Here is a 27,070-nt window from a genome sequence, read left to right as displayed (position 1 = left end):
ACACACACACACACACACACACACACACACACACACACACACACACACACACACACCGTGATGGAGTGCCTGATAGGTGAACGGGCTTTTCCGTGCATCATCATCGTCACACATGCTAACACAGCCGAACGCTCTGCGGCGCCTCACACCTCCGTCGGTGAAAAAGATCTGTTATGAGACAAAAGTGAGGTGAGTGCAAGAGTGACAACAACACCAACGCCAACCTGAGCGCCATATCTGGTGTGAAGGTAACCATAGCAGCCGTTAAGAAAAAGCTGCCATCACCATAAATAAACTCTTCTTGATGGGCGGAGGATCACTTTCTGCATTTTCACCTTGTTGAAAAGAGTCACAAGGCGGCGGCGGTGACGGGCGGCGGTTTGAATAAAAACCCTCTCATTGACGTCACCTGTGCTGCTGAAGCTAACGGCAACGTGAGAGCAGAGTTTTTAAGAGTTGAAGCTGCAGGGAGAGAAAAGTGTTTGAAAGCAGGTTTGAATGAAAGAGAACTCCGGCGATTGTGTTTGAAACCACATCACCTGAATGGACGCTCTCGCTCGCTCTCTGACGAACAAAACCGGAGTGTGTGAAAAGGCAGCCTTGACACTGATTTAATGACGTTGGTGGATGTGCACGGACAGCTTGTGAGATATTACTGATACGCTGCTGTCAGACAACTGATGTTATAAATAATACGCCGCCCTGAAAAACAAGTTTCATTGAGGGCGTACAGACCTGAGAGCTCTGCCTTTCACCACACATTTTATTAAAAGTAGAACGCCGGCTCCAGAAAAACATGTTTTGAAGCAACTCGACCTAAAAACTGATGTAGAGAAATCGATTACATAACCAACAACCTGATATTGATTTTATTTTTAGAGTTTTCTGCCACTGCATGAACGTGATCCTCTGAGAGCAGAGCTTAATGTTTGAAGAAAAGTCAAATAACATACACTGATTACTGCTTGTAGCTACACTGCCAGCTAGCCGCTGGTGTTTGTCAGCTTCCTGTCCAACAGGAAGTAGAGCAGCTCCACGTTCAACACAAGGTTCAGCCTGGTTTTAGAAGCAGCTTTCTCCTCTCGCTGTTTCTCCTCACTCTGATTAGATTTTCTCTTCTTTGCTGCTACGTCCACGTCCGTCATATTCACCGCTTTGAATCTCCTCCAATCACTGAGCTGTATCCTAAACTCACCTGCTGCACTCTCATTGGCTGGAGGAAACACACCAGCTCCGCCCACAAACGTCCCGAGTCAACCAGAACAAATCAGAAGAGTCAAATCCAGTCAGAGGACAGAGTCTCTGCAGACACAGTCACACATGTACGGAGGCCCAGAAGGGACAAAGAGCAGCTTCACTTTAGGAGGAGACTGAGTTTTATTTTGAAGGGACAAAGAGCAGCTTCACTTTAGGAGAAGACTGAGTTTTATTTTGAAGGGACAAAGGAGCAGCTTAACTTTAGGAGGAGACTGAGTTTTATTTTGAAGGGACAATGGCGCAGCTTAACTTTAGGAGGAGACTGAGTTTTATTTTGAAGGGACAATGGAGCAGCTTCACTTTAGGAGAAGACTGAGTTTTATTTTGAAGGGACAATGGAGCAGCTTCCCTTTATTTTATCCTTCAGGAAAACGCTGCTGACTCTTTCTTCAGGTGTTTTTCCCCACTATCTCGTTCTCTTGTTTATCTGCCTTTAATTTGGTTCCTCTGTTGGGTTATTAAATATTTGGTCAGATTGTTGATACGTTTCATGAAGATCTCAAAGCCGTGTTGGTTGAATCATTTTCGGGGCCGTGGTTCGGCGTTTTGTCGAGGGGGAATGAGAAATAAACACCTGGCTGTGCAACCTGCAGACAAAACAGCCACAACAACGTTTCCAAGACTGCGACACTTTCAGTCTCATTGAGCTCAAATTAAAAACAACATGGAGTCCAAACAGGAGCAGGAGGACAAAAACAATTAGCCAAATGTTCCAGGTTTGCAGACGCATGAGATTGTAATTGTCGAGGTTTATCTGTGCGGGACAGATTCCCCTCCAGCAGACAGAATGAAAAAGCCTCTTTAATGTGTGCAGAGTTGTCTTTAACAGATGTTCAGGAAGCAGCACACACCACTGCCAGGTATTCAACTACGGAGGACAAATCAACAGCTCAGATTTTGCCCGATGATTTCCATCTATTAGTCCACAGCAGCGACATTAAAACGCCGTGTGAAACATGTAATAAGTGTTTGCTTTCACTTCACCGCAACAACACACGCAGGAAACGACCTGGATCCCTGAAGGCCGTCTCTTTCAGACACACGCTGGTCGTTCTGTATTTTAGAAGAGGCCTTGAATGAGGTGCTTGTGTTTTAGCCACAGGAGAGGCCGTCAGATTTCACCCCTTTAAGGAGAGACTGGCTGGAGTGGAGGGGGGGGGGCGTCATTGTCTAGATTTAAGATCTAAGAACGAATGACGTGACTGTACGACGTATTTTCAGAGCTTCACTTTGTCATCACTTTATTTGAGCTCTTCTTCATACAGGCTCTGACCTGCTGTCCAGGTTTATAGTGTGACGAGTCAACGGGACTTTTACAGAATTTTGAGATGACAGCCTCCGACAGTTTCACATAATTTCATGCAACAGATGTTAAAAGGTTTACGGGGCTGACGCAGCACATTCACTGGTGATAAAATGTGCTGTTGTAGTTCAGATGTGCTCGAGTCAACACGTGGTGCAGATCCGTGGGTTGTCTCATTGTGCAGTTAAAGTGTGAGAGCAGAAAAACAACTTTTCAGACGCACGTCCACGTCGAAGGTCTGTGTAGTGTTCAGCACGTCATGCAGCGCTGCGAGGTGAGACATGCAGACATACGTTCCCGGCTCTGAGCAGCTGTTCTTACAACGTCTCGTCTTTTTCTCCGCGTTCGTTGACATGAGCTCAGAGTTTAGACACCTGCAGCACCAGGTAACACCGGATCTCTCTTCTTTTGGTCCTCACTCTCTTTGAACTTCTTCAGTTTTTCCCTCATGATGCTTCATAAGATCCTCCTCGTACAGTAAACAGCGTGTCAGTCGCTGTAAGGTTGAAGCACATAAAAGTCCTTAATATGGACGGCGTGCACTTACAGGACGCCGTCATGGAGCTCACGACCCTGCAGGCAGCCTGTAGTGGGCGGGGCTTATTAATTAACAGTGGCACAGGTGTGAAAGTTGATCAGAGTTGGAGTGAAGCGAGCGTCCCCCGACATCCAAACACCCAACAGGCGGACGTCCTCTACTTCCTGTTTTTGACCTTTTCGATTGACCAACAACAAACAAACAAACAACAAAACTGGAGAAAGAGACTGAAAGACCCGAAGAAGCCTGACGGTCGGAGCTCGCCGCTGACTGCTGTCCGCAGGTAAGCCCAAACTCTACACTTCCAGCCTCTCATTATTACTCATATTTCTGGGGTCAGATCCGTCAGGACAAAGAATCTAGACGTTAAGACTCTGAAGGGTCTGTAGAGGAAATTTAAGCTTTGGTGCAAAATACAGCGGCATAGAAATAGAGTCCTGTCATATTTTGCTTTGTACATGCAACATGTAAAAAACACCTGCACTCAACCCAAGTCCCTCATACAGACAAACTTTCCCTCCAAATTCACATCAAGTCAAATATCAAACACATGAAGAACGAGAGCTGAGGCATGAAAATGTCTTCTCATTTGACAGTGAGAATAAGATGTAGAAATGTTGATTCTATAATCCTCCTCCGACACGATGGCCGGCACGTGAAAGAAACCCCTTCTTTTGGCGTCCATGTTTCTCCTGCAGTATGTTTGAGGACGATAACTGTGACTTCCCCTTGTTGTGCGACTGCTGATAAATGATGCATCAGACAGTCACCTGCATGACTTCCCACGTTTCCTCTGTGAGGCTCTGACGCAGCGTGACGTTCAGACTTCCTGCGAGGCACCTAAAAGCATTTTGCCATTTCCTCTCCACGACAACACGGGCTGGTTCCTCCTGCGACGCTCAATCCCGACAAGATCACAGGGAAGTCCTGGCCGGATGCGGCGCAGCGGGGCGCCTCTTCTGCTGCGTGCTCGGAGCTGTGTGACCCCGTGTGACAAAGGTCACTGTCAGACACGACGTTTCGTGTTTGAGTCGAAGAAGCTGCTGGAGTCACTGGGATCGTCCTCTGCAGTCGAGCGGGTCACCTTGACTTCTTCAGGTGTGTCTCCCGCAGAGCGATTATTTATAAAGATTGAATGCAGGGACCAGAACAGACGTGAATTCCCATCATTCGTGTTCGTGCATGTGTTGAACTTCTTCTCGTTAAAACATTCATGTGCTGCCGTGTTCTGAAAGCCTATCAGTGTTCAGATTCTCCTGGTGTCCTGAGGATGCATGTTAGACCCAAACTCAGTAAAACAAGCGTTTTAAAGTTCTTTGCTCGTTATAGAAAGACTCTAAAAAGCCTGAATTCAGACCGGTGTTTTAAACCCACGTTAGAGATAAAACGTGCTGCCTTCAGCTGCGTTTCCACAAAGCGCTTCAGTTTTGGGTTTTTTTCATCGTTCATGGTCCCAAAGTTTCCGATCTGTTCTGTCCTACGTTTTTGTAAGGCATATGTTGGGGTGCAAAGCGTACTGTCCTTTGATTGGTCGAAAGAATCGTCACTCGTGGAGACTCCTTTTGTTTACAGTCTAGAAAGCATCGAAATAAGAATAGTTTGTTTCTTTAGCAGCTCGTAAGTCGACTGCTGATGGTTTCCTGTGGAGCTCCCTGTAAACGAACACTGAACACGTCTGATCTAAAATCCAGTCGTGCACTTAAACAGATTCTGCCTTTTAAAGCAATGAAATGAATGTAGATGTAATTTATAAAAAGAGTCAAAACACACGTGCAGCTCTTTGATCAGTTTTCTTTCTTTTTTTTTTTACTATTTTCTGTATTTGTTGATGTTCTTTGTGTTTTAAACCCGTCCTTCCTCGTCGTCTCCTCTCGTGTGTTTGTCCGTCCTGACTCTGCTCTTCTTGGTGTCTCGATGTGTGAGGGTCATCTTCTCCATATAGACGATCTTCTGTCATAAAAGGGAAGAACATCTCTGTCCTCCTTTTGTTGTGTTAAATGCAGTAACCTCTCTCCGCTCTGTGTGAGTGTGTGTGTGTGTGTGTGTGTGTGTGTGTGTGTGTGTGTGTATTTGCCATGTCAGACAGCAGGGGGCAGTGGTGAGAAACTCTCCTCTGATCCTGTCACTCACTTTTCACACTCAGCTGTTTTCACAAAGTTGTCCACCCGCTCAGCAGCCCGGTGTTTGATGGAGTCGTTTATTTTCTCACCAGGTGACATCGACATGTCTGGTCAGAAGTGAAAGTGAGAACATGTGAGAGCTGTGAGGACGAGTTTCACACCTGAGCTCTCTACCTGATAACGAGAGAACACGTGATGAAACATGTAACGGAACAAACACCTGCAGCTGACCAACTCTTCAGTATATTTTCTCTGCTTTGCCGCAACGTCTCCGTTTGATTCAAATCCAATCGCTGAATTGTATTCACTTTAAACTGACCTGCTGCGCTGTCATTGGCTGGAGGAGACAGACCAGGTCCCCGCCCAGAAACGTCCCGAGTCAACCAGAACAGTAAAATCCAGCCAGAGGACAGAGTCTCTGCAGACACACACACACACACACACACACACACGTACAGAGGTTGTATAAATCTGTGCTTTATCTTTTCAGGGATCCAATCAGAGCTCTCAGTTCAACCAATCAGATGTGTCCAAAGCGAGGCCTAAAACCAGCCGTCGCCCCAAAGGTGTGGACAGTTTACCTGTAAACAATAAGAGCCCAGTCTGAGGGTTTGAAATCCTTTCATGTAACACCTCTGCACGGTCCACCTCTGTGTTTTAGATAAAGAAAGCTGTCTTGACTATATGACTGTAAAACAGGAAAAACATCTTTTTCTGACAAATACGACCCGTCTTATTAAAACCAGCATCCGTGGCATGAATCCGTCCAGAGCTTAAAAGGTTTAAAGCTTTAAAAGCAAAACAAGAAAATCCTCAAACAGCGATGATTTGTCGCCTGAATAAAAAGTGTTATTATGGTAATAAATCAGAGGTAGTGTGAGCGCTTCAGAGCACTCCCTGTGGAGAACTCAAAGTGTTGCTCTGAAGTCGTGAGAATGACTCCGTGGAGGTGGGAGCAGCTCTCACTTCGCTGCCTCCACCCACCGTCAGCACCCGAGGGCGACGTCACAAACACGGAATATAAACAACAATTAGAGCCAGAAGATCCCATGACACGCTACACGCCACGTAGATGACTGACTGCAGAGGTGTGAAACAAATAACTTTTCATACACACGCAGGAGAAACGTCTCAACAGAACTAAAAGTTTGTTTAGTTTTACTTGCTCACGTTGTCTTAAAGAGGACTCTTTTCAAACAGCGCCCCCTGTGGTCTACATTAAGCGTCTGTGTTTCTGAGCTTTGGTCCAAATATAACATGAAGCAGCAGAGGAGGTTTGTGACCCTGTAGAAACCAGCTCTCTCTGAACGCTCCGTTTTGGTGTGTGTGTCTCTTTAAATGCAATAAGCCCCGCCCCCTGAGTTTTCCCCGTAGACATCACTTCTTCCCTATAAGAATAAAAATGGCGGACTTGCGTAAAAGTTCAGCTCCAGGCTGGAGGTGGAGTCCATGGGTGGAGATACCAGGGGAGGGGAGGGGCTTATTTTTATTTTTTTTACCAGAATCCCACTGTGACATCACAAGGGGAGCACATTTGAAGACAAACACAAACAAAGGATTGGATGGATTTATTTCACATGTTGTTGGTCTTTAGACACTCAGGTTACCCAAATAAAATGTTCAGAAACATTGAAGAAGTGGACTGTTCATCATGTGTCCCCTTTAAAATCTAAATGGGACTGAAGAGTGCGTCCATTTTCTTCGGCCTCTCCGAGGTCGTGTCACGGCGGCAGCAGGTGAAGTTCTTTAGACTGCTGTGTGAATGTGAGAGTGTCTCCATGTCAGCTCTGTGATTGACAGTCCAGCGTGTTATAACATTTCAAGCTGAACAGATCCGTCGTTAATCGAAAGAAAAAAAAGAGACAAGTTGGCGTCGGCGCTCCATTCAAGGACCGGCATCCGCTCCGGTTAATGAATTCACTCCAGAGGAATCTCAAGACAAAAGACGCTGAGCATCTCAACATCTCCATCCGTGCTCTCCTACCTCAGTGGTACTGGCCTTCGGGTTGCCGTGGTAACGCCGGCCATAGAGATGTGGTTGTGTGTGTGTGTGTGTGTGTGTGAGTCAGAAGTAAACGTCCCTGAAACTTGTGAAAGATATTTATCCGGGAGCAGAACAGGCAAAATAATAGAGCCAGGACTCTCGTCTCCAACACAAAACCTCTGCAGGCAAACAGAGGAGCGGAGAGAAACGGCAAGGTCACACTCACACACACACACACACACACACACACACACACACACACACACACACACACACACACACACACACCATGAGTGTAGATACCACCTCCACTTAATCACGATGTCTCACACACACACACACACACACACACACACACACACACACACACACACCTCTTCCTGTGAAACCTTCAGTGAGTTTAATGACACTATCAGTCACATTCTTAATTTCTACACAATTATTTTAACTTCTTAAACTTGAAACATTCAAATTCTGCTGATAAATACATTCAAATCTTTTTGTGTGATAAAAAGTATTTTACTTTCTGCTGAATAACTCACAAATCAGTGGAGAAGAGCCCTGACCTCTTATTGATATTTCACTGATGACAAATCAGTGTTCAGTTAATTAAACGGGTGGAAAATGAATATTAAAAAAACACTGAAACGAGGAGGACAGTTTGTTATTCCAGATCGACCACTAGAGGTCAGGAGAGGACTCCTCTGTCTGTGACTGTAAGCTCATTACAGGAGGACACTTTAAATTATGTAATGGACCAAAAGAGGATTACTGCTCCGAAATACATCCATGACATCATCGTATCAGAGGGGGGGGGGGGGGGCAGAGAAGTCGTGCACAGATAATAAAGACTCTACTGTTGAATTTTCCCTGAAAGCAAACATTGTTGTCTGTTTTGCATCGCACCTCGTTCACTGTCCTGCTAACTTTCCATCATTCTCTGTCTCATTATTTTCTCTCCTGTTTGTCACCCTGCAGCGGCCTCTTCACAACCAGACAGCTTTATTTTCTATCATGCCTCTGCTCTAAGCATGACTCCAGAACTGATGCATTGATCTGAGCTCTGTTGCCACTCTTTAAATGAAATGAAGCTGAAACTGAACACATTCCTGCTGATTGTGTGTCGGAGCTCTGAGCCTCGGTGAATTCCTCTTTTGATTATTATTACTGGACGCTGAGCTGTGACAAAAGACAGTCTGCTCTGTGAGTCCGGCCTGCCTGGTATGCAGGGCGATTAATGCCACAATGGGATGGCATAACACACAACGCCAGACTTGTTTTTATCTGACAGTGGTCGGCTTTTATCCTGGACAGCGAAGCCAAAAGCTGTCAGCATGACGGTCAGCTCTAACAGCTTTTAGTCCTGTTGGGTGTAAAGGATTGCACCAGCTCCAGAGTCCTGGACCAGAACCACAGGCAGCGACGCAGGCTGCAGAAATAAATCATCACGGGTCAACTCGACAGATAAACAGCAATTATGTGCAATAAACTGATCGTGGCTGTGCCTCCTCTTTTATTCCTAATCTTCCCTTCTGTGTGTGTGTGTGTGTGTGTGTGTGTGTGTGTGTGTGTGTGTGTGTGTGTGTGTGTGTGTGTGTGTGTGTGTGTGTGTGTGTGTGTGTGTGTGGGTGTGGGTGTGGGTGTGCGTGTGTGCGTGTGTGGGCGTAGCCAGTCAGGTCAATTAGTTCATTGTGAGTGAAATCTGCGTTAATTGTCTCAGGCGGGTTTCATAAAACATCATTTGATCAGCAGAAGCATGAACGCCAGCAGAACCGCTCAGGTCAGAGGTCAGAGGTCATACAGACACTCATGTCTGGACTCAGGTGAAACTCAAGCAGGCGTGTAAACGTCTCCTGATGAATGGATTTAACTGATATGTGTTTCAGTTATCCTGAGGAGCTGAAACAGAGGCGCTGCAGTGTTTTTAAATGTCGCATGTAGCATCACGCAGACACGCGTGCACATGAGACGTGAACATGTCACTGCACAAAGTCAGTTCTTTATATTGGAAGGATCAGAGGGTTTTATAACAGGGGTTGTTAGAGTGAGTTGTTTCCAGCTTGTGTGTGTTTATCAGATGGGAGTCAGATGGCCGTCGGCTCGAGTCTTTGTGCAGAATAAAACATGGAAGTCGGTCAGGTCGGTCAATTCAACAATTCAGCAATGCAGAGATGCTCTTGAGCAAGGTGTCGAACCCCCAGCCCTGACGCAGAACCTGTGTGTGTGTGTGTGTGTGTGTGTTAAATGAAGTATGTAAAATAAACAAAACAGAAAAAAGAGCTAAATGGTATCAAAGTGTTGTTGAGCTTCATGTTGATTTATTTAGTCTCATGTTACTCCCACTATGATGGGATATTCTTCTTCTTATGATCCAGAGGGATGACAGGGGGATAAAGATATTTTTAATTTGTTTAAATGTTAGTTTTTCTACGTTATAAGCAGAATAAATGTCATGATAAAGTGTGTTTTTTTCTGTCTCCCTGTCAGCCTTTGTTCAGTTCATTACTGATGAATGTGTGACGGTGTGTTTCTGTCCATGCCTGACAGCACGTGACCCTGCCTTGTTCATTGAAATAAAGTAAGCCCCGCCCCTCGGCCCTTTAAAAAACATCAATCCTCCTATCTGTTGTCTTTTTAATTATCTGATCAATTCAATGAAGTCAGAATCGATAGGAAAACTGATACAGCACGCTTTAAATTCTAAATAAAACTAAATAAAGCATGCACTCCTCCTCCTCCTCTTTGAGCAAGACAGGATCTCCGCAAGTTGTTTTCTTTCTCAGCCAATCAGCGCGCGGCAGAGCTTCGCTAAGCCCCGCCCTCTGTTCCCTGCACGTACCGGGCTGCTGCTGGAACATTTTGTTATGAAGGTGAACTAGTTCCTGCAGCGGGGTGAAGCCTGTAGCTCTTCTTCGTCCTCTCTCCACCTTTTTTAAAACAAACTTTAAACACTTCCGGACAGACTGGCGTTTAAGCTCCACGCGCGCACGCAGGAAGACGTCAGGACGTCAAAATAAAGCAGTTTGAGTTAAAGTAATGAAAGAGAAACACGTCCTGCCTTCATGCTTACTTTCAACAAAGAAGAAGTTATGGATATTCGCGACGGGAAGAAGAGGAGAAAGGTAAGCGGCGACAGTGGAGGAGGCGGCGGGTTCGGGCTCGGTTTGCGGGCCTGCAGGCGGAACGTGACCGCAAAAATGAAGCGTGAGGTGGGCAGAGTGCTTCGCTCCCGCACGCTGGAGGACAACAACCACACAGAGCCTATGGAGGAGGAGGACGACGACGACGACTGCTTCTCCATCAGCTTCGCCCGGAGTGAGCGCCTGGAGCCCGCCGTGGTGGTCGCCCCCCGGTACAGCCTGCTCCGGGAGGTGGGCCGGGGCAGCTACGGGGTGGTGTATGAAGCCATAGCCCGCAAAACAGGAGCCAGAGTGGCGGTTAAGAGGCTCCAGTGCGACGCCCCAGAAAATGTGGAGCTGGCCCTGGCCGAGTTCTGGGCCCTGACGAGCCTGGAGAACCGACACCAGAACGTGGTCCAGCTGGAGGAGTGCGTCCTGCAGAGGAAAGGGATGGCCCAGAAGATGAGCCACGGGAACCTGAGATCCAAACAGTACCTGCGCCTGGTGGAGACCTCACTCAAAGGTAATATATGCACGTCATGTTTGCTCTCCTATAGGATGCATAACACCAGGATGTCTGAAGAAAAGGCTCGTGACCCCCCAACATGCAAAATCCAAACTCCCCAAACATCCCTGTGGTTCCGTAAAACCCCTTTAATGCATCTCAAAGTGGGTTACATTTAGTGTGCAGTTATGTAAACCCTCCCTGTGGGTCTGTTGAGTCCTGACACAAGTTTACTGAAGCCTCACTCACTCAAAGATTTCCACCCAAACAACCATCAGACTCCATCTCTCTGTGTTTGTTTTTAATGTACAGATTGTTTACATCACGTGCATTGTTTGTGTGTTTAATATGTCAGGTTGTCGTGTTTTATTGAGGGGAAAGATGAAGGTGTTAGTGACGCTCCTGCAGGTCACTGATGTATGGATGTATGTGTGCTATACGTTGCCTATACAGAGCTGGCTGTGTGTCGGCTCACAAGAGGACACGGTGTTCTAGTTGGCAGCGTTTTAACCCGCTGCTTGTTGACTGAATATTTAGACTCCAGACGATGAAGTGTCAGGGTGCTGTTGGATCTGATGAAGAAAAACTGCACATTTATTGACTGTGAATCACTTTTATTCGAGTCCTTGTTGTCATCAGTTCAGTTTGACCTACTTATCAGCTCCTTTGTTATTGAACAGCCGAGCCTATAGATCCTGTAGAAGCTGCTCAGGGCCTCTGCTCTCCACTGACACTCCTTAATGCCAGAACAATGCTGATGTAACACAAGAGGACATGAGCTTTCTCATCTTTTCTTTAAATAGCTCGTCTTTTTAAAACGTCACTTTATTCACCTGAAGCCGGCGTGTTCTCAGAGCGATCACATCGGGCCGTGTGTGGCGTTTTTTGATTGATTGAACGGCCTCTCTTCTGTCTTTGTCTTTGGTTCTGTAAAGTGTGTTAAGTAAGAGAGGGAGCAGGTCGGTGTGGGGGAGGAGAGCTTTGCACGTTTTGAAAGCCTGTTCCTAGAAGTGACATTCCTCAGAGAGCTGTGGGAAGAGGGGGAGTAACACACACACACACACGCACACACACACACACACACACACACACACACACACACACACACACACACACTGATCAGAGAGGAAACCAAACATGTTGGAATGACGATGAAAGTTATGGATCATCTGTACAAGAAAGTCTTTACAGTGAAAAGCAGCTCAGGTGGAGTGTTTACATGATTCAAGGCTCCAGGTCACACACACACACACACACACACACACATACACACACACACACACACACACACACACACACACACACACGTCCATCACGAGGTTGAAAATCCCTCAGATAGAAAACACTGACAGGCTTTTATTTTCTTTCTCCGGTCCAAACAAATCCGGACCGTTCAGGACCAGGATCTAAAGTCAGACGGGGGACAAACTTTAACACCTCATTCTCTCAGCTGATTGGTCCGTTAAAGTCCGCCCTCTCCCGTTATCAGCAGGTTGAGGTCTGTTCACTGTGATGAAGTCAACTTATTATTGATCGTGAGATGTTTACTTGTAAAGTCTGCAGACGGGGCGGAGACCTCCCACAGTCCACCGTGTCCCCGGGAGACGACTCTGTGAGAGAGAGACGTAAACACGTCATTAAACATACGTGACAAGAAAACAGGAAGTGAGAAGAGATCCGACGTTTGTCGACCCTCCGTGTTGAATCTTTCAGGCGGAGCATCCAGTCATGTCGCCGCTCCTCTTCCTCTTTGAGAATCGAACCCTCGTGCACGGCTGTTTTCTCTGCATGCGTGATACCCGCCAAGGCTTGTGGTTAGAAACTTCACACGCGACGCTCTCTGAAGTGGCACATTGAGAACAAACGCTGGTGTGATATCACGGTTTGCATGCGATCACTCGCCACGTGTGGTCGTGTGATGTCATCAGGAAGGAAGTAGAGGTCTTTAAAATCTTTTCATAACAAACTCAGTAAGCTGGTTTTTTAAGTGCTCGGATTCATTTTATTTTGAAAGGTCAAACACACGGCTGTGTTTGATTCCTTGCTGCTGGTTTTGTTCTCTTGTTACTGGTTTGAACTGGTTTCAAACCGACCCAGTGGCCTTTATCTGTCTCCCCTGTCTGTCTGCAGGCGAGCGCATCCTGGGCCACCCGGCGGAGCCCTGCTATCTCTGGTTCGTCATGGAGTTCTGCGAGGGCGGCGACCTCAACCAGTACATCCTGTCCCGCCGGCCCGACCCGCACACCAACCGGAGCTTTATGCGACAGCTGACCAGCGCCGTGGCGTTCCTTCACAAGAACAACATCGTGCACCGCGACCTGAAACCCGACAACATCCTCATCTCGCAGAAGTCCGGCGCCCCCGTTCTCAAAGTGGCGGACTTCGGACTCAGTAAAGTTTGTGCTGGCATGAACTCCAAGAACACGGAGGAGCCGCCTGCAGGAGGAGCGGCGGGCAAAGAGAGCAACCAGAACAACATCGTCAACATCAACAAGTTCTGGTTGTCGTCGGCTTGCGGGTCGGACTTCTACATGGCGCCCGAGGTGTGGGAGGGCCACTACACGGCGAAGGCCGACATCTTCGCCCTGGGCATCATCATCTGGGCCATGCTGGAGCGGATCACCTTCATCGATGCGGAGTCCAAGCGCGAGCTGCTGGGCACCTACATCCGGCAGGGCACGGAGATCGTCCCCGTCGGCGAGGCTCTGCTGGAGAACCCGAAGATGGTTCTGCACATCCCGCAGAAGGCCCGGAGCTCCATGTCGGAGGGCGTGAAGAAGCTCCTCCAGGACATGCTCGCAGTCAACCCTCAGGACCGGCCGGACGCCTTCCAGCTGGAGGTGCGGATGGACCAAGTCACATGTGCGGCGTGACAGAACCCCACGTCCCCACGACGCCCCTTTTTTTATCCCAACCAATCAAAGAAGGGACCCTTCACCTCCCCAGGTGAGCTCCAAACACACCACTCTGTCTGTCTGTACGCGTCAACGTCACACAAATCATTCAGAGAGTTCAGGGGTCGGTGACCTGCGTGTGTCGGGTCCGACGGGTCGATGCAGCGGTAGAACAGAAACTCTGTTTCTTCTGTTTCTGGTTTAAAAATAAATAAATAAAAATCTTAATTTGAACCAAATGGTCGTCTCCCTGCTGGGATCCTTCCTGTGGAGTTTTCACACTCTTGGAATAATAAGTGAAAGTTTTCGGTCTTGCAGGAAAGAAGAAGCTGCAGGTTTTGTATAGAAATAGAAGAAATAGAACAGCAGCTAGTTTCTCTGAGTAATCCACCTTCCCGACCCCGACCTGAGCCGGTGCTGTGATTAGAGGGAATTAAAACCATGACACAGGACTGAACACACTTAATCTGCTGACACCGTTAGGCCTCTGTTGCCCCGGTTACAGGCTGCTGTAGAGTACTGGTTCTGATGGTTTTACTGGTTTGTCCCTCTCAGCCCAGACTCCAGCACGTCACAACCAGAGGCGTGTGTGTTCAAAGACGTTCAACCACATTCAGACGTTAAAAAAAAACCTCGCTGGAGCCGCTCTGATGGCGAGCACATGGCGTCTTTGTCCTGCAGACCCGTGTCTGACTTTCTACACTTACCGTCCTCCTGTCCTCCCGTCTTTACACGAGGACAGTTTCAACCAACGACGAGACGAGGCGGCGAGCCGAGACGACACGCCTGATGTTTGTAGTAACCATTTAATACACGCAGAAACTCACGTGGTCAAACGTGGCTTCAGGAGGACGACCAGCGTCCCTCCTCGCTCAGGGCTCAGTTGTGTTTATGTTCGCCGCCATGTTTGTGAGCTGTTAAAGTGAGAGTGGCGTCTTCGTTGTCGTGCACGCTATTCGACCGCTCGTATTCACGATGACGATGCAGACAGTCCAGCGTGTGAAGCTTGGACACGAGGCGCCCGTTTGTCACGATGAAATAATAACGATAATCCGTCTTATTGAAAGTCTTTAGCTCGTTAATATTTCCTCACAGCGAGGTCAAAGGTCAACGTTTAAACAGGAAAGAGCTCGTTAAGTTATTTTTAGGTCAACTTTAAACGTTCATAAAATGTTGAATGAAGCGGATCAGTCTGCTCTAAGACGCCGTGGGAACTCTCAGACGACGGCCTCGTCACCTCTCTACAAATAGCCCCTAAGCCGCCCTCGCCACCGACCAGGAATCAGGATTAGCAGGAGCCGAAGCGTCCGCCGCAGAGCGCTGACGTCAGGACGCCAAACTCAGCGGCTGACACGGTGAACAGGAGGCTTAGAGAGCCGCCCACGTCACCGCGCCATGAAGACAGAACAAATGTAAAAGGAGGAGGGACGAGGAGGGGTGCGCCCGCCGCCTGAGGGCTGACGTGGCGTTCAAAGTCAGGGCGTGAAGCAGAAGACACGGGTGTTTGAACCTGTCGTGGTTATGAAGTTAATGAAGTTCATGATTACAGCTGACAGTTCATCACACCGCCGGTGAAAACACAGAAATGTGACATCATCAAAGCGCCGTCTGCCCTGACCACGCCTCTCTGCGCCGTTCACACCCGAAAACACTTAGAGAGGATCCCTTCAGGCGCTCCTCGTCGACCAGATGAGAATCATCGAGTGCATCCGAGCGCACACCGCCATGTTTACACGCCTTTCTCAACACTTCCTGTTTTTGTTTCCGTGACAACAAAACGGCTCGGCGCACGACATCGATGTCGGCTCGCTCATCGGACTTTAAAAGACGTTTACAAGCGAAGTTTCTGAGCGAACGAAAAGTTAGAAAATATATTTCTGAAATGTTTCTGAACGCTTCACTCGAGAAACGACAAACTGAAGTGTCGTGATGACGGACTCGCCGCTCGTTTCTCGGCTCCCACGTTGGACTCTGGCGTGCGAGGATTTCAGAGCGCCGCTCCGTCACACGACCAAAAACGATGAAGTCAAACAACGTGACCACGTCGATGCTGATGAGACAAACATCTCATCTCATGCTAAACTTTTATTTTAAGATTTTATTAAGTTCAGGAAGTGAATCAAGACGCGACGTCTCGACCGACTCCTAGAATAATATTTTGGATATTATTGACAAAGCCCCCGTCCCCCCCGTCCCCCCCGTCCCCCCCCCTCCCTCTAAAACAAACAGCACGCTCAGCAGGAAGTCACTTTTGCTGCTGCAGTGACATCATGAAAGTGTCCCGGCAAGACGCTCTTTGCGTGCGTTTTGTTATTTGGAGCGGAAACATCTCGCAGCACATCAATCAGACGGCGAGCTGATGTCCACTGACCCGCAGCGTGCGCCCGTTGTCTGAACTTGAACCCTCCATCGACCAGGTCCTCCGCCCTGTGTGTGTTGTCTCTCACAATTAGTGCACAGCATCGTTAGCTCCGCCCCCCCCCCCCCCCCCCCCGCCCCTCGCTCTGTGACGTAACCGCGCTCCGGCTCGCAGCTGTCTCTGAAGGAACAGTTTGCGTGCTGCAGATTGGCCTCATTCTCTCGCGGGATGATGGGATGGCGAGTTATGCAACAGGCCTCGCTCGCTCTGCTTCAATGGGAGAAGCTGTCATCTGTTGGGAGGGGGGATTAGAGGCTGTAAACACACGGGGGGGGCGAGGGGGGGGGACAGCTGACGACAGCACAGCGAGAAGTCGTGACACGGACAGAATCACAGAAACTGATGACACAACAGATCCGACTCACATTGTCTATTTTTGAATCGGTGATCGGATTATTTCCTGATCACTTCATCATCAGAGCTGTTTCCTGCTCCTGACGAGAAGAAGTGACGACCTCCTCGTCAACGAGGGAGGGGCTCACGGGGGCGCAAACAATGGAACGCCAGCTTTCAGAACACGAGCGACTCGAGCAGCCCGCTTCACTTTGTTATGGCAGGATTTCAAATCTTAGAGGGGGTCCAATCAGAACCAACACAGAACATCCGTCCAGGTTCAGGTGAGCCGGTCCCAGAGCTGTCATTGGGCGAGAGGCGGGGTCACAGCCTTCGACTGGTCACCAGCCAATCACAGGGCTGGGATACAGAGACCAGTCACATTCACACAAAACACGAGCTGAAAAACTGCCGACCAATCAGAGCAGGTGTTTGAAGAGTCAGAGTCCGGTCCGTGTGGAGAGCGGGGTGCTGGTGTCATTAAGAATCTTTACTGCACGAACCCGGAGCAGGAAGTCCCTTAAAATGTGAAAGCTCAGCATCAAAACAGAACCATGTTTATCTGTCCCCCCCCCCCCCCCCCCCCCCCCCGTCTCCGCTGCACAATGAGAGCGCTGCCCCCGGTTCACAGCTTACAGAGATTCACGTCTGGAACATTTTGTCCCCTCGCTGGCTGCCGTGTGCCGCCTGTCTCCAGCAGGACGGAGCGCCAACAGGCCCCCCCCCCTCCCCCCCCCCCCTGCTGCTGCAGCCTTTACTTTCTTTTTCATTTATTTAATTGAAAGCCGGAGCAGGCGACAAGTCGAGGCATTTCTCTGGGTGTTGTCTTTGCACTGCACGCATGAATTCCTCCGTCAGCACAGATGCCTCGGCGTACACGGCGTGTGTGCTGAGACGTGGAGGAGGCGTGCGGAGGAAGCCGGTCAGTCGGAGACGCTGCAGCTCGAGCCCCCTGCAGGAAAGAACACTGTGTTCTCAACACACTCAGACAGCAGGGGGTATTTCGGAGGAACTCGCCAGAGGGAGGCCACCTTTATTAGATTTTAGCGGAGTGGGTGTGACGATCGCATCGGCCTTCTTATGCAACATGCTCGTAAAAGTGAGCCTTCAGTAGCCGAGAAGCTTGTAAACGTTTCCTCCGGGCCCTCGGGGCCTCAGAGCTGGAACTGCAAAAACGAGTTCCTGCACAAATGAAACCCGGCTTTGTTTCCTTCTGTTTACTCGCTGCCCTGGAAGGCTCACGCCGAGGTCGTTTCTCCTTCAAAAACAAACGTTTGGCTTCAAGAAGCAGGAATGATCCAGAGAGTCCCACAGCGCTCTGCGTCCAATCAGACGGCTGTAACGCCGGGTCACTCTCCCCACAGAACGTGCTGCAGGTGCTGCCCGTGTGGACCCGAAGCATTGTTTAAATGTCTCTGTCGACGGGGTTCATTGGGAGCTGTTAATAATAGATGGAAGCAGGCGGGGCGGGCATCTGTTCATGAACACACTGTGTGTGATCGTCCACTTCAGACGGGCTCAGATTGTTCTTCACTGAGAAATCACAGAAACCTCGTCCTCGTCTTCTCTGGATGTTTGTCTGTTTCACACAAAGAGGAACTCGAAGGCGCACACACCTCATCTTACATAATGAGCCGTTTTCGTGAGTGCTCGCCAAGTGGAATGTGTTACATCGCATGCCACGCAACCACCAAACCACACGGAGCTCGTAAAACGCCAACACTCCCTCTCTAAGCGTTTATCACGGCGTGCCGGCCCAGCCCCCACCACTTCCCCAAAGATACCGGTCTCTGCTGGTTTTTTAACGAGACTCTCTGCTTTTGGGGTTATGCAACAGCGAGTGGCTGGCAGAGGACGCAGCAGGCCTCAGTCTGTCCCCCGTCTTCAGGCTTTCCACCTCCGCCGCGCCTCCAGCCGGTTGCTTGTTTACGCAGCCGGGATGAATCGAGCCAGAGTCTGCTGTCGAAGTTCAAACGTTTGTTTGGTTTAGTCGGGGTTCACACATTCAGGTTCCTCGCTGATCAAATTAAAATCATGTTTCCTCCTCGCTGACAGACAGTCGAGCTTCTTCAACACGCCTCCTAAATGTTCGGTTGGACGTGAAGCCTGCAGAGCGCTTTGAGGAGACGGCGGCCTCTCCTGTGCAGGAAGCTCGGGTGTCAGGCTCCAACAGCTCCTCAGCTCTCCTGAGGTCGAATTACCTTTTCACTTTGTCCTGATGCAGAGTGCAACCCGCACACTCTCACTGAGCGTCCAACAAACTTAACAGGAAGTGTCTCTCACGTCCATACTTCTATAAATCCTCGACTCGCCGGCCGGGCGTGCACTGAATTCACGCCATCTCTGACCTGATTTTTTTTGAGCCACACGACTCGTTTGAAAGTAGGGCAACATTCCCGCTACATAGCGTCTCATTGTCTGCATAGTGTACCGGGGTCAACGGGTGCCGACCACGGCCCCGACCTCCTGCTGCCGAGCAATCAGAAGAATCTCTGGCAGCTTTAGGACAGCTGAAGAGAGCAGAGAGACGTTGGGAGCGTGCAGCAAAGGGCCCAGGTCGGATTCGAACCTGCGTCCTCTTATGACAAAGACTATGACCCCTGGACGTACATGGGGCGTGCATCATGACCTCGAGGCTCTCTGCGCGGGTGTCGTCTGATTTGCACGGGTGATTCCCGTCGGGGCTAGCTAAGCTAACTGAGCTAGCATCAGGGCTGCGCGGCTCCGTTAGAGATCACAGGACGCTCCCTGCTTCACTTATATCACATCAGTACGCCAATAATTCATCCAGAGGAAGCGTTCAATACAGCTCTGTGTGTGTGTGTGTGTGTGTGTGTGTGTGTGTGTGTGTGTGTGTGTGTGTGTGTGTGTGTGTGTGTGTGTGTGTGTGTGTGTGTGTGTGTGTGTGTGTGTGTGTGTGTGTGTGTGTGTGTGTGTGTGTGTGTGTGTGTGTGTGTGTGTGTGTGTGTGTGTGTGTGTGTGTGTGTGTGTGTGTGTGTGTGTGTGTGTGTAGCGTTGTGTAACATGTCCATGGAGCGGCGTTTCTTCAGGTACGAGAGCTCATAAAGCGTCTGGGGGTCAGAGGTCACCCACAGCTGCTCCAGAGACAACAACAGTCCCCCCTGAAAGCTGAGCTCACGTGTTGCTGCTTTTAGAACAACAACAACAACACACTTATAAAAAGTCCGTTTGTCGGTCACAAACTGGGAAGAAATCATCTGTCAGGAAGTCTCTGCAGAAGAAGTGCAAACCTGACTCCATGTCAACATCCTGCTGTTGTTATTGATCTGTTTGGATCCTCCTGTAGAAACTCTCTGACTCTACGTCTGCTCTGATTCAGAGCGCTCGGCCTCAGTGGTGACATAAGTGTCCCCGTTCTGCACATCATCATCCTTTATTCACCATCTCCAGCCTGCGTGCTGCCTGCTAAGCTGACCCACTTGTGTTCGCTCCATGTGCTGAGAGGTTATGCAACCCGAAAAAAGAGGAACAAACCGCCGCGTGTCAGCCGCTGGGCTATTATTAGAGCGCGGCGCTAAGCATGAGCTAAACGCGGACAGGCAGGTGTCGCTCTGCTGCAGGTGGACGCAGGGGCCGCCGGCGTGCGTTCACACCGTGGCACAGCTGTTATTGATGAGTCGTTAGAGGCTTTGCTGAGTCATCGCCGCCTGCAGCTCTCGGAGGAATTCACAGAAGAAGAATGCTTGATGCGTTATATAAGAGGCACAGGTGGTTGTAAATGAAATGACGGAGCAGGAAACAGTTTGTGACCTTCATGTTTCACACCGCCTCCATCTCCCACTCTGGATCCTTAAAGAGTCTTAGATTAGATTTAATATAAAGTCCTGACACATGGTGACATGTTTACATTCTGCAGCTCCAAACTCTCCGAGTGTGTCCGACGTTCTTCAGGAACATTCTCTACGCGGCTCGGTCAGGACTCATTAAAAATAAAGCTTTGTCTATCCATGGCACGCTAACCGGTTTCCTCTTTTTGTGTCTGCAGCTTTGTTTACGACCTGGATGTGGACTCGGACGATGGACAGAAGAAGAAAAAAAAAAGGGACTGTGACAGAATTGAACTGTGAAGAAACCACAATCAGAATCTGAGCGGGAAGAAGAGGTGATGATTCCAAAACTCTGGGACAATAAGGACGTGTATGCAAACGGGACGTCAGCGTCTCTGATGTCTCTGAGAGCTGGGTGGATGTGACGCCACGTTCAAAACATTTGTTGTTTTTGTTTTTTTTGTTGATTTATTGTTCCGGGCTTCCCCATCACAGGCCTGCTCTTCTCTTAATAAGGAGTGAAGTCTGCCCGGGCACAGGTGGCGGTCATGTGGTCACAGCGTGGTCAGTATGGCTTATATCTTTAGTCCCACGGTCTCCCCCCCCCCCTCAGACGAACGCGTGCCTTAAAGACGATTCACTAAAGTGCGATTGGCTCTTGAAAATGACTTCGCTTCCTGGGTCTGAATCTACGTTTGACTCGTGCACGATTCTGTCTCGCAGAAATTTCACAAGTGGAGTCTGTTGATTTCAAAACATGTCAGGAAAACCTGCAATAATGCAAAAATGAATGTGAATCGTTCTACTTCGGGAAAAAACGTAAAAAAACAAACAAACCCCTGAGCTTAAAAAAAAGAGGATTTCATCAGTGACACACCTGTGACACACCTGTGACACACCTGTGACACACCTGTGACACACCTGTGACACACCTGTGACACACCTGTGCCGCTCTGTGACGCTGCAGAGGAAAATGTGAATGTTTAAAGTAAACAGATTGAGCCCATGTAAGAAGTAGCAGGCCTGTTCAAACTCCATATAACACCATGTTTTTATAACCAAACATCGTCCAGCAGGGAATTCAAACTGGTTTCATTGGTCAGGAGTTCAACCCAAAGACAACCTGCTGGACTAACTCTGTGTTTTTGTATCATCACTGCATCAGTTGGTGGGTTTTTGGTAACTTTGTATTGAATGTTTTTTATACATTGAGGATGTTGAGTGTGGCATTTACGGGATTCTCGAGGTCATGTGACGCTTTGAAACCAAGATATGGAGTCGGTGGTTTAACCTGCCAACGTGTCATGAAGAGATATCGAGTCGTGACACCTCAGCAGTATTGAGCCCTCTGCGGCTGAATCTTTGTTTTTTTTAAAGGGACTTTCAGAGCACATTTGAAGGTTTGTCATCTGGAAATAATCCCCTAAAGCTCCCATGGTTATCCATCCTGACTGTCCCTTCCTTCCTCCATTCCTTCAGCGCTGCGTTGAAGTCGCTTCAAGCGTTTAGCAGAGGCACGCTATGCAGTGGACAGCACGCCAAGGCAGCGTTTGGCTGGAGCGCTCTCTGATCATAGACTGTTTATAAGAGATGGACGACCTTTTGTTTCTAAGCCTCCATTTTAATGCATTTCAGCTTCTCCATCTTGGTTTTTTCTTTTAGAGCTGCAGGATTTCATTTGGAGTTGTAACCTGAGTTAATCAGGCGAGCTAGTTAACGGGCCAAATTAACCTAAGCTAGGTGTGGTTAGCACAGCTAACGGTACCCCGTACTTTTAAAAATTACAACTCCAGTTTTGCCAGGTGAAACGTTTGTGTTCAGTTATCAGCTAATGTTCTAGTTAGCTCTTTATCGCAGATACACATTGGCAGTGTTTACGAATCTGCAATTTTTGCATCAATAAAAAGCACGAAATTTTTAAACATTTGATGCCTTTGACTCCCGTTGACGTTGTTGTTGCATCGAAACAGGAATCGCTATCGTTTCATTTCATTCAATGCTGTTATATCGAAGTATAAAATCGTGGTATCGAGACGGCGCTGCTCAGAATCATCTGCGACACTTTAAAGCTCTGTTGAGAGAACGGACGCCAACTAAAGCGTACGAAAACGCTCAGCGCCGCCGCATTTCTGCCGTTTGTTTGTCTGCAATTTCTGTTGATCAAAAAAACACAAAATTACGCAACATTGGTTGTTCGGGACTTTATTTATTCAATGCTGTGGTATCAAAAAGCAGGTCATTAGATTTTAACGAGCATCTGTAACCATGACAACCTGACACTAACACATTCTAACCAAAGGTTGCTAGCACCTTATCATTTTCCTCGAGACGGGACCATCATTCACAAAACATCCAATTATCAAATCCAGCTCTTGGCTTCACTTTGCAAACAGAAATGGTACGTCCACTTTCTTATTCACAGTCTGATCACTACGTGTCGTCTGATCCCGAGGCGAGTCAGTACTTACAACATGCTAAAGTTCAAACAGCAGTCGGTGGGAAGCTGAATTATTTAAAGGTTTGTTTTTTTACCCAGACTCCCCGGCGTAGTTTCATAGCACTGTGTGGCGTTCAGGTTCAGTCTTAATGACTCCAAGGTAGCAGTAGTAAACTTTGAGGCGTTTTGTGGTCCTACCTCATTTTCAACACTCTGAAATATCTAATCTACCTGAACACTTCTCTTTAGCAGCTTCAGTCTCTGATCTTTTTACCTCAGACTTCTGTGTGCGGTTTTTCTTTTAAAGCTTCGCTCGTGTTTGTTACAACAACTACAGCTCCCAGAAAGTGTCCGAACGAGTCTTTTCTTTTCTGCTTCTCTGCGCCGGACAGAAATGTGCTCGACTTCGTACGCACTTTGTTTTAAGCAGTGCAGAAACAGAAACACAAACCTGAAACATGGACTATGTCCATTCAAGGCACGTGGGTCAGAAATTGTTATTTTGGTCGTTCCCTTTGAAAGCCCGGCTGATAAATAATCCAACCGATATGGATATTAGTGCAGCAAGCGATGCTTTCGAGATGATCAGATTGTAGTCGTGCTGCAGTTAAAGCTTAATGAGGTGGATTCAGATCATATTTACAAGCGTACGCCTCACGCCGCTTTAGCACGTGGCGATAAAAATAAGCTCTTGGACACTTATTCCAGTTGTTTTCTCACGTCAAAAAAATCAAGCAGAAAACTGTGTGTGGATAAAAACACAGACGACTCGACGCCTCGTTTTGTGCCGCTCGCCGCTCGCCGTGCAGCGAAAGTAAGATTCACGAAACGACGATCGCTGTGCTTGTATTTCATTCTACGCCGATGACACTCGTGTGAGCTGCAGTTTGTGAACGCAAACACTAAACGCCGTTATTAAACATGAAGGTTTACTCTTCGGGCTGTAGACCAGCTGAGCTCAGCATCGTGTGGTGAAGTGTTCAACGGTTGGAGACTGTAAATGGCGTTTCTGTTTTTTTGACTAATTGAGGATCTTGATTTTGAACCTCGTTCTCTGCTTACCTGCTGTCACTGTATCGTTCTGTTCCTTTCATCACTCTTCTTCAGACTAGGAACAAACCCACTTGAAATCACTTTTCACTATGCAAGATGTGTCACTGCCTCACTGTAAACACCGTTCAGAGCCGCACCGTTCTCCAATACGTTGTGTATGAAATCTTTGTAGTGCATATTTCCAGTGTGTTCATAAATAAAGTCGTGTTGAATAATGACGCTGACAGGAGCCATTAGATGTTTGAAAAAGCATCATGTTTTTTTGTTTTTTTTTGCTGTAAATATGTTTGACAATTTTTCTTGGAATAAATGATCAAAAATATTTTGATTTCATGTTTTTATTTGACTGTGTGAACGATGAGCCCAAACCGTGGATTAGTATGTGGACGTCCTTTTCTAAAGGAAGAGTCGGTCATTTCTTCCAGATCCACATTTTTTTAGATTCAGGTCTAAACTGTCTTTAGGTCCTGACAGAAATGAATAACTCAGGTTCTCTGAAAAAGGAACAAAGTAAATCCATCATCTGTGTCAGTTTGTAAGTCTGTAAAAACTTTAACCAATGTCTGCCACGAGGTACCAATCTGATGAACCAATCACAGGCCTCCCTGCTCTCTGATGAACCAATCACAGGCCTCCCTGCTCTCTGATGAACCAATCACAGGCCTCCCTGCTCTCTGATGAACCAATCACAGGCCTCCCTGTCTCCCTGCTCTCTGATGAACCAATCACAGGCCTCCCTGTCTACCTGCTCTCTGATGAACCAATCACAGCCTCCCTGTCTCCCTGCTCTCTGATGAACCAATCACAGCCTCCCTGCTCTCTGATGAACCAATCACAGCCTCCCTGTCTCCCTGCTCGTTCTCACACTCAAAGCTCATCACTGATGACAGAGTTTATACTGAGAGTTCATCCTTGGAAAATTAACAGTTTGCTGGAGGGGTTAGCGGACCCTGAGCTATTAAAAGTACAGTCCAATAGGGGCGCAGATGACTTAACGGTTTGATCGCCCCCCATAAATGGAGGCTCAGCGGGCATTTGGACCTACATGCACGTGCAGACAGCTCAGTACCTCCATCCCGTCTTTTTGCTCAAATAGTTTGGAGCACAGTCTCCTGCTGATTTCTCTGGCCGCTCATGTTTAAATGTCACGGCGGCGTGGGAGTCTGTGACTGTGCTGCTCCTTTAAGCACGCTGAATGAGTCTGTGTCTGGTCACTGTTTATTTAAGCTCAAACTCAGTTTCCCACAGTTGTCAGTAATCTCCTGAATCCTGGATGGATCATCACGTCAGGGTTTGTTTCATCAGCACGGAGACACCCGCATGTATGCTCCCTCTCTCTATCGTCAGCCCCAAAGTACACAGCTCACACTGACAGGTCACTTTCCTGTGCTCCGACACGTCAACATGTCTGCAGGTGAAGAGAAGCCAGGGACAAGTGACTTCAATAAAAATCTAGAGATATTTCTGTCGCTGTAAAAACTGTTCAGACTCTGAAGGTTCCTGTGTTTCCAGGTATGGACATACAGTCGGTCTGTAGCCTTCAGGAGCAGCTGCAGCTCATGGGGATAATCCAGTAAGAGTAACAGGGGGGCAGTGATCCTATTGGCCGGGGGGAAAGTGGGAGACCCCCCGCTACAATAAGTACCAATCAAAGTGTAAACATCTCTGCAGGAGACAAAGCCGTGCTGCAGGCCGGAGCGTCTCATTAGCCTGCTGGATGATCTTTAATGTGTAGATTAATGGGGGGAGGGGGGAGGGGGGGGGGGAGGGGGAGGGGGGGGGGTGATACTTCCTACAGTAGAGCTCACACAATGCGGCACACAGCAGACAACAATATGTCAGCGTTCAGACGTCTGTATGTTCAGAGGGAACACGGAGTGCTGAGGAGGAGCAGCGAGGGGGAGGTGCAGCTATAGGCTGGGAAACAGAGCTGAAAACAAGGGGGGGGGGGGGGGGTCCGTGGGAGACGCCAATGAATCAAGGAAGAAGGAAACAGCTGTGACCTGAGCACAAAGCAGCCAATCAGAGCCCATGAAATCCACAATCCCAGACAACACAGCAGTGATGAGACAAGAGGAATTTATTTATTAATGTGAGGGTGGTCTTCAGTCTCATATTTAATTAACATCATTTAAGAGCCTAAAACATGTTCATGTGCAGAAGTGGGATTTTACATTCTGTTTCTGTAAATGTGGATTTAAATGACTTACGTGTGAAATCAGTCAAAGATCAACGTTTCACGTTGGTGTCAGAAAAATCCCTTCTTCTCCTTTTGTTCTTGTTTCTAGTCGGACCTGTCACGAGACTTTTTATACCCACTCCTGTCTCAGTGTCTCAACCTGTGAGTGACACCTGTCAATCATGTGTTTGGACCGTGGGACGAGAGAACCCAGGCTATGGGATTCAAACCAGCAACCTCCTCTCTGTGAGGGGACAGCACCGTGCAGGTCTTACTGTGGTCATAAAGAAACCTGAAAGGAACTTTTATTGATTCAAAGTGAAACCAGAAGTTTTGACTGAATCAAAACTCACGAACAGAAAAGAGCGGAAGAGGATCTGAGCCCTCTCATCAAATAATAAACATTTACAACTAATATTTATATCTCACATGTCAAACCTAAACATGACTTCATGATCTTTCCTTTGTTTAGAACACACACACACACACACACACACACACACACTCCCTCGCTCTCTGTATGAACTCCTCACAGTCATGACTACAACATGTTTGAACATATGTGAGCAGGCGGCCGACACGTTGCTGTGTGTTCAGGCTCGCCGCCAGAGAACAACATGTTCCTCGACGTATAGGAGGGGGGAGGGGCTGCACACACTCAGGGATCATATAGTAGCCTGGTGTCAGTGTACACAACAGGAAACAGTCCCCGCCCACATGTGTGAGCACACTGAAAAACACATGCATGAGACGTGTGCCAGCTGTCTGTCAACGACACAACATATCCAGTTTTATCTGATGACTTCATCTTTAATAACACAGGCAGACGAGTCGGGACTTGTGTTTTGGAAGTTTAAACTTTTTCAATTCAGAGTCTGAACTGCTGGGAAGATGCAAAGTAAAAATGTACTCATGAGACAGCCCAACATCAGCCTCCAAATAAATTAACAGAGCGCACATTTTGGCTGATAGAACATCCACCACTAGAGGGCGCTGCCACCTAAACACAAACAGACACTGTTAAGGGGGAATCATGAGCAAAGGACGCTGCTGTGATGGATCCATCTCTGCAGGCAGCTTTTCGAGGCTCCGGGTTAGTGAGTGATTTTACTGATTGTGTGTCTTCATGTCAAAGGCCCCG

General features: G+C 48.1%; 1 protein-coding gene across 1 annotated transcript; it reads left to right on the top strand.

Moving 5' to 3' along the window:
- The first annotated feature begins 10,003 nt into the window (after window positions 1-10,003).
- Window positions 10,004-24,072, top strand: stk35 (serine/threonine kinase 35). Its single transcript, XM_079360118.1, has 3 exons — window positions 10,004-10,844; window positions 12,957-13,772; window positions 20,479-24,072. Exons 1-2 carry the CDS (start codon window positions 10,265-10,267, stop codon window positions 13,697-13,699), a joined length of 1,323 nt encoding a protein of 440 aa, XP_079216244.1. The 5' UTR covers window positions 10,004-10,264; the 3' UTR covers window positions 13,700-13,772; window positions 20,479-24,072.
- The last annotated feature ends 2,998 nt before the right edge of the window (window positions 24,073-27,070 follow it).

The sequence above is a fragment of the Symphodus melops genome, assembly GCF_947650265.1.
Source record: "Symphodus melops genome assembly, chromosome: 13".
NCBI classification, from domain to species: Eukaryota; Metazoa; Chordata; class Actinopteri; order Labriformes; family Labridae; genus Symphodus; species Symphodus melops.
The sequence above is the reverse complement of the archived record's forward strand: the minus strand, read 5'-3'. Positions and strand labels throughout refer to the sequence as shown.

Excerpts from the sequence above, each read along its gene's own strand:
- stk35 (XM_079360118.1), top strand. The coding sequence starts at position 10,265 with ATGCTTACTTTCAACAAAGAAGAAGTTATGGATATTCGCGACGGGAAG. Across the intron at positions 10,845-12,956 it reads GGTGGAGACCTCACTCAAAG|GCGAGCGCATCCTGGGCCAC; the intron begins GTAATATATGCA and ends GTCTGTCTGCAG.